Source organism: Lottia gigantea, assembly GCF_000327385.1.
Source record: "Lottia gigantea unplaced genomic scaffold LOTGIsca_12, whole genome shotgun sequence".
Classification (NCBI taxonomy): Eukaryota; Metazoa; Mollusca; class Gastropoda; family Lottiidae; genus Lottia; species Lottia gigantea.
Window position 1 is genome coordinate 3637945 of NW_008707225.1, and position 11565 is coordinate 3649509.

The 11565-nt window shown below is 32.4% G+C and overlaps 1 protein-coding gene across 1 annotated transcript; it reads left to right on the plus strand.

The window, feature by feature from the left end:
- Nucleotides 1-644: 644 nt before the first annotated feature.
- Nucleotides 645-9805, plus strand: LOTGIDRAFT_157000 (hypothetical protein; the record flags this gene model as incomplete). The annotated part of the gene is made up of 8 exons (XM_009048262.1): nucleotides 645-669; nucleotides 1468-1531; nucleotides 6094-6114; nucleotides 6379-6383; nucleotides 7226-7336; nucleotides 7733-7843; nucleotides 9141-9248; nucleotides 9654-9805. The coding sequence occupies 8 exons, from the start codon at nucleotides 645-647 to the stop codon at nucleotides 9803-9805; spliced, it is 597 nt and encodes a 198-aa protein (XP_009046510.1).
- Nucleotides 9806-11565: the final 1760 nt, after the last annotated feature.

Consider the following 11565-nt stretch of genomic DNA (forward strand, 5'->3'; position numbering starts at 1 on the left):
CATATTTTCAGAAACATGTTTAATAAATGAACGCTTTTCGATAAAAATTCTTTAACATTCTTTTGTTGTTGTAATTTAATCAAGTCTTCAGATAAAAAAAAGTAATAGAACTCTTAATGAGATTTACACATTTTGACTGTTTAGTTAAAGCGGCTTCCTGCCATTGTTCTACTTGATTCTGATATTATAAGATCCATACTCTAAATAGACTACCACTTTAAACTTGGCCTACATTAGTAAAAGATATCATTAACTGTGTATGTACATCAACACCTCGACTTAATTGAACATTAATAGAAGCACCTTCCTTAACACTATCTACATTAATAATCTTTTCAAACCTTGCAAATGCTCATTAAAATATCTTCAGTAGAGATCATTTTAGATTACCGGTTTGATGCCAAACATCTACCTTGTGAAGTCTTGGAACTCTTGGAATTCCATCGTGCTCCAGAGATCACAATGGAACTAAACTGTAAGATACAGAACCTACGTGTACCAGATAACGTTTTTAGTGAAATCATATCAATTACTAAAATGGTCCTAAATGTTATCCTTAAAAATCTTGAAACAGATCAGATTTAATTTGTCACTGGGTGTGTGTTTCTTGATATCCTACTTGGTTTTTGAAGGTTTTGGACAAAATGAAGGACGTCGAAGGCACGGAATGTAAGTTACTTTTGCGTTTGCTAGATATATTCTATGTACGTTGTCGCTTACTGAAATAAGATTGTTTAGCCATGCGGACATCCTATGACGGAGCTGGCGATTAGACAAAACCCCAATAGATTGGCCTCGGATCGCTATCGCCATTCTCATTCTGAAATTCGAATATCAAAATTGAATGAAACATAATGCTAAGTGATCTACGTTAGATATAGTATGAATGTTGCATTTAATCAAGATGTAAGGAAAATGTTACAAATTTGAATTTCACGATTGACCTAATTATTATTCCATCTTGTTGTAACGCTACGTGCCAAGTCTGAGAATTATTTTGAAAACTATCTTACTATTTTGAAAAGTATCTCTCTTCTTTTAATGCACATGTGTAAGATAATGTTGATTTGGATGTAATTTCTAAATCTAAACAAACACTGACTAGGAATATTTAGTGTACTCTTTAAAAATTGATGTTTTTTTATGGAACGTATAGATGGAATATTTGACAGAATCAGGTAAGCTGTTAGACTACGAAACGGACGATGATTCTCATTGGGGATTTTGTTTTGTTGTTATAAGGACATAAACATACTTTGAGGGGACGGGGAAGTTCGATGTGTCATTGTCCAAAACCGCTAATTATCATTCTGTTTCTGAGACCTGACTGGATATCGAATAACATTTTGTACCGATCAGGGATATTCGATTCATTTATAACGTTATACTTGAAAGCAGTTTCGCCAGTCAGTTTTTAATATCAATCTCATTATTATATATACATGATGTTATCTCTTCTTTAATTAGTGAACATGATGATTTTAATTTTTACTGGTATCTTAAGACATTACACGTTAAAGCTAGATAAAAAGTAAGTGATTTTTGTTGTTTTCTTCCAAGTCACGCATAGAATCGGGGCATTGAACGAACATATTCACCCTGATTTATGTTTATATGTTACGCTTCTGTATGAGTTTGCATCTTATTGAGCTAATGAAGTCAGACAACGTAACGTATTGTGCAATAATTCTGCCAGAAGCATGACGGTTCTCTCAATTAGCACAGCATGGCGTTGTCTGCATTCATAATCTAACAGAGTATAACAATAGCAAGCTTCTACGTAGATTATACTGTGATAAATTTGAAATGGTAAGACGTAAAACTTCATTTCAGTGAAACCTCTTTTATCTCATTCTTAATCAATGTGGCCTGTGAATCAAAATGTTCTTTTAACGAAACACCTTATGCCAGTCAGGTTAGTCAATATGAAATATTGGGGCGTAAAACACCTTACACCAGTCAGGTTTGTCACTCGAATTTCTCTTCCACAATTCACAGAGCTGTTGGTATATTGAGAGAATTATCATCAACCATTATCTACATTCGGGTTTTAGGGTTATTGGTCTTTTAATATCCCAAACATATAGTTTGTCACTGGGCTTGAGACGTGGATGACGTTTATCAAGCGTTGATATTGAATCTGTCATACTGAAAAGAATTTGACATGACAGATCTGCTATAAATTCAGACTGCAATCAACTGATTATATCAATAACTTATTGTCAGTTATTCAATCAAATAATAGGATATAATTAGGTTTATACTGTTCAATTAGGAATGGCATAATAAGATTGCTGTCTATAACTATTATAAACTTATTGTTTAATCAAAACAGTAATGTTATTTCTCAACTTTGACATTTTTTGCGGTTTTTTTTTTCAAAATACAACGCCAGAGTTATTAAACTATAAACCTTTTCATTTGAATATATGTATTCCCTCCTTATCAAGGCTCTACTCCACAGGAAAGACAGGTTCCAGACGAGAATTCTACTCCGGATATAACAGAACCATTACGCTGTCGGAAGAACATCTGCCGTCCTTATTAACGTTGGAAATACAGAGAACGATATACTGGACAATCCAATATCAAGCTGAGTATAGTGTCTTTAAAACCCACTCAACAACGTGTTTCTCATCTCAATTTCAAACAGAAGGCTTTTAAATATTTCAAGTGCGTATAATAAACAACATATATATTTTAATTGAAAGTAGAAGTCATTATTCATCCATATTGCAAGTGTTTAAAAATTTAAATGGGTGCAAGATACATGAATAACTTTTATTCTCTGGAGATTTAAACAGTTTTTATAACGAAGAAAAGTTTTGTGTCTCAAGGCGACAAAAGCTTCCAGGGAAAGTGAAAAGCCGGAGTATTGGAAGTGACAATGTGCGATACGATTCCATTTGATTTCAAGTAGAATATCGCATGCGTGATATTTTGTCAGTCTCAATAATCTGTACAGATATTAAAGTGGACAAAAAATTATTATTCTACTTTTTACATTAATATCAAACATATTGCAGAATCTCGAAATCATCAAATTTCAATAAAAGACAGTTCATCAGGAGAATTGTAAATCGTAATGATCAATAATTAACTAATGATTGGAATCGAGTATCAGAAGATTTCTAGTTGTGGAAGTTGAAACTGGACCGATAATTAACTGAAAGGATAGTGTATTTCATGCACCAGTGACACCAGAGTACTTGGAGTTTACGATTAATATAGAGAATTTTGAGATGGAAGCAAAGATTCATCTGTTATGGCTCCTTTTAGCGGTTTATACAAGTCAAGGTAGGCATTAATATTTGAAGTTCACATTTTGGAAAGCACCAGTGGTAGCTAAAATTGGGCTAAGCCTGTTAAAACTATTTGATATACTTTTTGGATAATAGCATTATTAGATACCTATACATTGACCAATTTCATTCAAATTTTAGCTTAACCTACCAGATTCATAAGCATGTAACCCACAAACTGGCAATACCATAGACCACCTAGTAGGTGTTAGTAAGGTTTTAAGTGTGGAATCATTACTTGAAATTGACATTCCAAAACGTAACACATCAGAACTAAAAGTACACGTATCGAAAGAATATTGTTTACATCGAATTCTGAAACTGTGATTTAGTTTTCTTTTAAGCTTCGCACATGTGGCTGATGTTACAATTGCTTCTTATCAATGGTGGTTAAATAAAAATAAAAGTTTCAGTATTGAATTTAGAAAAAAATATCTTGAAGGAAGCGATAATCAAATCAAATGAAAAGTAGAATTTGCAGATGTTATATTCACGAACTATTTTTATATCATATCAAGTTAGGTTGGTTGAACCATTACCGTTCATTTTTATAAAACTCTTAAACCATAATCACACTAGAGACCGAATAACCAGAAATGTTAACGGAATGGCAATTCCTTGATTAGTCCCTTTTATTCAAAATTGTACTTTTTATTATGACTACATTCAATAATAGAATCATAATAATAGAATCATAAGGTCAATTGCATTGGCAAATAACATAATGCTATTATCAATCTGACTGCAAACTCAGTGTGAATTTTCATTACAATTTTGATATCGAAACTCAATGCGGTATGCCAGATAGTCATAGAATGTTCAATCTGCATTGTTTCATTAAATTCTCACTGCAACCGAAATATGCCAGATTCATTCAATCAGTTTCCGAAATCTTTTCTAATAAGTAAATTAAAATAGCATTTTTAAATTAATACGTCGAAAATGAAATTTTCAAATGAACGATGCTTGTACTTGTTGTTGAATTATCAGTTTGCAGTTGGAACTGTGAAAAGCTATCTAGAATGCATTTAGAAACTGCCGAAGTATTTGGAATTCAGTCAGAAGATATGGAATGTATCTAGCATTTGCACTTTTTTTAATTCCCTCCACAAGGTTGTACTAAATTCATGTTGATTTGGTGTGACTGAGCCTTTAGAAAATTCAATTACGTTTGTTCATTTAATGAAATTTAAAACGTAATTGCATCTTTTAAAGAATGTCAAGATATACTTAACGAAGCATGTAAACCATGTTTTAAGTCAATCATAAATCGCGAGTTAGGAAGGAAACTACTTCCACTAGTAAAGTGTCTGATATCATTATAAATGCGCTGTGAATACTCAAGAGAAGTGCAAGTCATTCGAACGCGCTTAAAAACAATTCATTTACTATATTATGCATTACCTCATCAACATTACATGACAGGTTGTATAGCATCAGAAGACTACAAAGTAGAACTCATACACATTTACATGCCAGTAAAATGAGAAAACTGTAAAGCTGAAAAGCATACAACCCAAAAAATTGGCCTTAACACAACTTGATCATTAAACTTGGTTTAATTACGACTCCGTGTAAGAACTATTTAAGATAAAACTGATAAAGAAAATAGTTTTCTTCCAAAATAAATAAGTTAGCTCCGTCGAGGATAAAAGTTGATGTCAGATTAAAGAAAGAGTCAAGCGAACTTTTATATCTGAATTCAGGAATATTGAATAGGGTCAATAAGTAACATAAAAAGAAGATAATTTTAAAAGAATCCCGAGGGGTTGATGTAGATTAGCTTATTGATTCTTCGTGTCTATTTTCTTGTTTGTGTCTATGGATTTGAGGACGATTTTCACCTCATAAAAATGATGGAATATAGTCAGTGCGAACCAAACAGTTATCGTAATTCTATAATGGACATATTGGACATGAGATGGGAGATTCTCATATTCTATGAAATACAGAGTCCATGATTTACTACTACAAACACTATAGGGTAAACATATAAAGTGCTAACACAAGAATATTTGATACCAATTACATGCTTATAAAACAATTGCTTTGAAGGAAGTTAAGGAAGGTCTGTGGCGGTGCCAACCTCCCGAGACTATGGGTGCAAAAAGGGGGCAGACTGACTTTAAAATGGAAGGACAATGCCGAAATTCAAAATGCACAGCTCTGTGAAACCGCCATGAGCCATGTCCGAGAGGATTCTTTCCCAAGAAATGCTTGAAAAATAGAATTGATGGTGTATTCTGACATAAATTTCGGGTCTAAAACATATAAAATGATATGTTAATTGTTAAAAATGGAAGTGGGGGTACAATTGGAGTTTCAAATCATTTTTTCTAGTGCCCCCTGTATCCCCATTGAGGAAATTACAAGACGGTATCATATGATTTGTTATTTTATCATTAGATTTAAGAAAGAATCCTAATGTAAATTCCTTTCTATAAATGATCTCACATTAGGCTACAACATATTTATACAACAATATATGAAGTCGTCTGAGGGTCGCCGAACCAATTTAATTTCACTGATACCTGATCCTGAACTTCGATCTTCGTATAAGTTTAATAGATCATATCTGAGACTCTATGGAATATGCATGACACTGATTATCAGACAGTATTGACCTAGTCTAGGTGACTGACTATAGTTATCATTCCAAGACGAAATTTGATATTTTTCTTATTTTATTCTGTTATTACCCATGTCTAGTAAACTTGTCTAATGTGTCTTGAATTTCAAATTACTTTTTATAGATACAAAAATTAAATTCGATTTCCATTTTATTTTTCAGACTTTCTATTCATGTATTGAGGTTTGTGTATATGATATATGACAATTGTTATTCAAATATGTTTGATATTCCATGCGATTTGCCCTTTAAAAAAGGTTGTTCTGACAAATTAGTTTTCTAATATCAGCTGTCTTAGGACAATTCTCAATTGATACAAAATAGGAATTCACGATACGATAGATATCCAAATACATATAGAATATTACTGTCTTTCGATACTGCACCCGAATTATGAATTGTTGGGTCCTCGAGACACCCCACACAAGTTTTTTTGTCTTTCTAAAGGTCAGGTAAATTCAATACAAGAGAATCAAATTTACTGAACTCGGTATATTATATTGATAAATTGATCAGCAACACTGAACATTGGCTAGACAGCAATCTGTCTTAATATAATATATAATATTATTTCTACTGTAAAATATGAACGCTATTACTGTCAAACACTGACATAAACACAATTTTTACATCAACTTTATTAAACTTCCATCAGAATCTGGTAACAACTGCAACAACAGACTCAGTCGGAAACACGGAGTTTTGTTAAACCTTTTCCTTTACTGCATAATAGTCACCAGTAAGCATCTAAGAAAATTTATCGATTGATGCGAAGCATGATCGATGTGTAACGCTTTTTTAAAGTGTCCATGGAACTTAGGAAGCTCAACCTACTGTTATCGTGACATGTAATGTAGGTGATGTATCTCAAGCCACATTTCAATTTCCAGGTCTGGAGTAGTCGACTTGAAGAGATCTGATAGACTTTACTTTAAAGATTTGCTCACTGAATTTTATAACTCAAATATTGTTCTTTTTAACATTGACTGTCTATATTTCTTACATAATAGAATTAACACCAAAACTTTGTCTACATAGAACAACGTGAACCAAACCTGTTAAGCAGTCAAAAGTTAAACAGAACCGTAATGGTTCACACCCATTATGACCAAGTACTGCACAATTGGACATGATAAGTTAACATAACCAATCAAAGGTGGTCGCTCAAAACTCAATTTTGCTTGTAACAAACGGGGGTTATAGATAACAGTTTGGCGATTCAACTGTTACTCTCTAACCAGCTCAATAAAAAAAAATTGTCCATCTATTTAATATGATATATTTTCTCATCTAGTGTTATGCTTTTGTGATGTTGGCGAGCAAAGATGTCCTAATGGAACATGTATACCAGAATCTGATATTCAAAATGGCGTGGAAGATTGTGCTGAAGGCAAATATGACGAAAGTAAGTAAACTGGTTCTTACTGCTATTATCTAGAAATATACTCTTTTTGGTTTTGTCAATACCAGTGTAATAATAAACTTGTGAAATGATCTATTATAATCCCAAAATAATTATACCATTTCTTAAAGTTATTTGACAATAAGACAATTCTATCTATTCAACCATAAAAGAAGCTATAGTGTTTGGTACTTGATCTTGTGGGATAATGTTATTCATTTTTAACAACCGTTTGACATTTAATTCGATAGATGAGAAAACATGGATAAATAGTGTTTCTAGGTTATACAAAATCACCGATGTAAGTTTTCTTTCATTTTTAGCTCAGTGTTTCAATGGTCCTTTATATGAGAAATATGTTCACTCTGCTTTTATTTATTCCTTTTTGTTACCTTTCAGCTGGTCCATTCTGTAATATAACATATCAACTACAGTGCTCTAATGGACGATGTATATCACGTGATCTATTTGGTAATGGAGTTGACGATTGTAATGATAACTCAGATGAAGGTATAGTGTTATTTTTTTTTAATAAAGATTTTATTGCTTCTTACATAGTTTGCCAATGAGCATGGATTTTTTTCTTGCATGATCCTAACAGATTATTTGCATTATTGTATAGATTTCTCAATCTGAAATAACACTCTTGAATTGGAAGAGGAACCAAGTTTCATGTAATGACAGGAAACGGCCACCATCGTATTTTGTTAATAAAGTAGAACATTTTAACAATCCTTACAATTTTATGGTCTTAACTTGTTCTTTGAACGTCTAGTTGAGTATTTAGTGTTATTATTGATGGCCGTCTGCGAAGCAAGATTTGTTCATAAAACAAAAGACAGAAAGCGTTCTTTTTACGCCATGAAAATAACCGAGAGAATTTTATGGTGCCTTAATAATATTAACTTCCTTTCATGTGAATTGATATCTTTATTCGTGGACATGTTAGATCGGCAGGATTTAAATCTTACTATCAAGTATTTTGCACATCAATGCTTCTTCAAAGAACAGCACGTCTCAGCACTTGACTTAATGAATTCGAGTAAGACATAACGACTTGTAACGATCGTACTGAGGGTCGTTTAAACATGGTTGTAACGGCCTCCAGATATCAGAATCAACACACTAAACGCATTGATCCGTTAAATATAGCTTTATATGTGCAACTTCTTGATATGCCCTCTAGGAATTCTCTTCATTTCTAAGATTCAATTTCTACTTCTCAATTCATATCTTTAATGTGTAAATATTTTTTTCGCTGTTTGCTATTCGTATGAAAATGGAATTAAAATATGAAGTAATCTTAGAAAGTTGGAGAGCATGTCATGGAATTTCTGATTTGATTCATTTTATTTATGTAAAAAATCTGATTAAATATTGGAATATCAACTTGATGTTTGCAATATCTGAAATCATCAATCTTTATATTTCAACATGATTGCCTTCCGTACAAATTGGTAGCTTGCATGGCTGAACAAGATAGGGTTTTAATAAGAACCTCAGAACTACAAACATGATCAAACCTCCGGCTGTTTCCCGTACAACCTTTGTAATATATATCCAAATGATCTGGTCCATATTGTCTTCTTTCTGTTGTTGGTAATCTGAATCATGTGAACAGGAACATCAGCTTTTAAGATTTTAATGCATATGATATATTTACTTTGTCTATGAACATACAGTTATTCTAAGACTGTTTTGATACTAGCATTCAAATGCACTTAAAGTATAATTCTGTTTACCACAAAGAAGAAGGCAGTAGATACCATCCTCACTTATCAGCATGAACCCTGTCCTATCTTTCCAGTACTAAACCCTTGTAAATTAGGAGCTTTCTCCTGTAGTAATAAGAAATGTGTGAGTATAACGTGGGTACTAGATTCTATGGATGATTGTGGAGATGGATCTGATGAAGGTAAGTCTGCCGAAAGAAAATCTTTTGAATACAACAGCTTATGTTGACAAATTCCAATTAACAAAGTCTACCATGTTCTTTGCAATGTCCCCTTTGCAGGTATAAAGATCGGGGAGAGGGAGGGGGTATGGCTATGTTTTCAAATTTTTGTCTCTGAATGAAACGAAAGATTCCAAGTTTTCAGGATGCTGTTTTTGTGGAATGGTGCTGCATGTTACCATTTATCATAAACGAATATCAGATCAAGAGTGGGCCGTTTACAATTTTATTTTCCAAACAACATAATTTAATATGTCTGATATAAGCAATATCCTAGGTACCATAAACAAAAATGGGCAAAAATGATATTTCAGACCACACATATAGAACTGATCATTGATGTTTTTCTTGCATTTTATATTTCAGCTAAGAGAATCGGAACAGCCTGTGATGATACTCATTGCTGTCCATGTCAAGATTATGTCACGGACTCAAGATGTAAAGAAAAGACGTGCCAATGCATTGATGGATTTTATTCTAATGAAGCAAGAACAACATGTCTTAGACGTAAGATATAATTTATTGTAGTTATCTCTTTAATTATTTCTGCTGCCCAGAATATCTTCATTTCAACTCATCGCTTGTGATAAATTCTAAATTAAAACCAGATCATGTAATTGGAAACCAGGAAGTTCTTTGATATAGGTATAGTTATAAATATGTTCAAGTAAGTTTCTTTTTCAAGAAAACTGTTTCCCCTGCGTTAATTAAAAACTGAATTAGATCTGCACTATAAGATTGAAGTTTTAAAATAGATTTTTAAATGTGATTGTAAGGTCCAGTAAAGAACAGACAATACTATAGTATAGATTTAATTTCATAGGAAACTGTAATCATATAAAACCTTCTCTCTTACTTCAGTATTATAAATTTAGTGTAACCAAAGTCATTGATTCTACATTACTTTTTTTTATTTAATTAGAACCATGTACAGTTATAAAATAGAACTATTCTAGAGGGTTATTTGATTATATTTGAATCGTATAGAGAAGCTAGTTAGTTTGTACGATGAACGATCTGTTTAAGATGAAATTTAAAAGTATGGTGAAAAGTTTAAGTGATAAATGAGTAATTCGGTGCTGATTACAACCCAAGGCAGATAACCTGATAGATAAGTCTTCCTGTGGTTATTTGAAGAATCTATTGCACTTCCTCACACATGAATAACACTACAATTATAGGAACATATATTAAAAACTAGTAGGAAGAAAGTCTATCTCCAACTCCATGCTATTATTAAACATGCTCCTTTTATTTCCTTCTGAAGGCTGTATTCAGGGGCGTATGACATGACTGAAAATCGGTATTTCTTCCTAGTGAAGTGCTGGTAAATCCTTTAAAATACCAATTTGTAAGAGATTGGTTAACGAGCTTCGTTCTCTCCACGACTGAGGAAACGCATTAGTTTGCGTTTGAATTTTGTGCTTGATATTCGTATACTTTTTTAAAACTTTGGTTTAAGATTTTTATTTAAATATAATCACGATAACAAAATTATCCTTGATATGATTCAGTTCTCAAAAACATAATCTATTAACTTTGCAACTAGTATATTGGACCGAATTCGAGAATGAGTTGCGATGCCTTTACAACTTGACACTAAATATCCTCTGGGGAACAGTCGGTGTTAATCTTTATCCTTGTCAATCCAATAATAATGTTTATTTTCAAAACCTACATTGCGGAAATGAAGACGCAAAAGACGGGTATGTTGATGAATTTGATTTGTAAATGATGTATAGAAAATAATTTATAAGATATCCCATTACACAACATATGTTTAGATGATATTTTATTAAAAAATATAACGACAGTTTGTTGATGAGCAGTATAGGTTATCGGTAAATCTGTTTGTGCACCGATATTCTGGAGAAATATTTATCCTGTATTTTAATATAGTATAAACAACGTCATTATCACGTCTAAACCTTCTGTTATAGTGAATCCAGCCTCATTATAACAGTAATATAAATATTTACATAAAACGTCGACAGATTACATCATGATGTAAAGATAAGTTGCTTTAATTCCACAAATTATCGGTAATAGTGAGCTTCTGATATCGCTCTGGAGGAGAAGTGCAGTACTGATCATTATGTATAAACAAATCTGTATCAATATTCAACTATTTGGAACTGCATTCTATTTGATAATTTGATACCGATATAATCCACACAAACTTGTCTAGGATTAAGGTCATAAAACATATTAAAGCCATGAAGTAACCGATAATAACATTGGGCTTAAATCAAAGGTTGTTTAATGGTACAGTTACTAG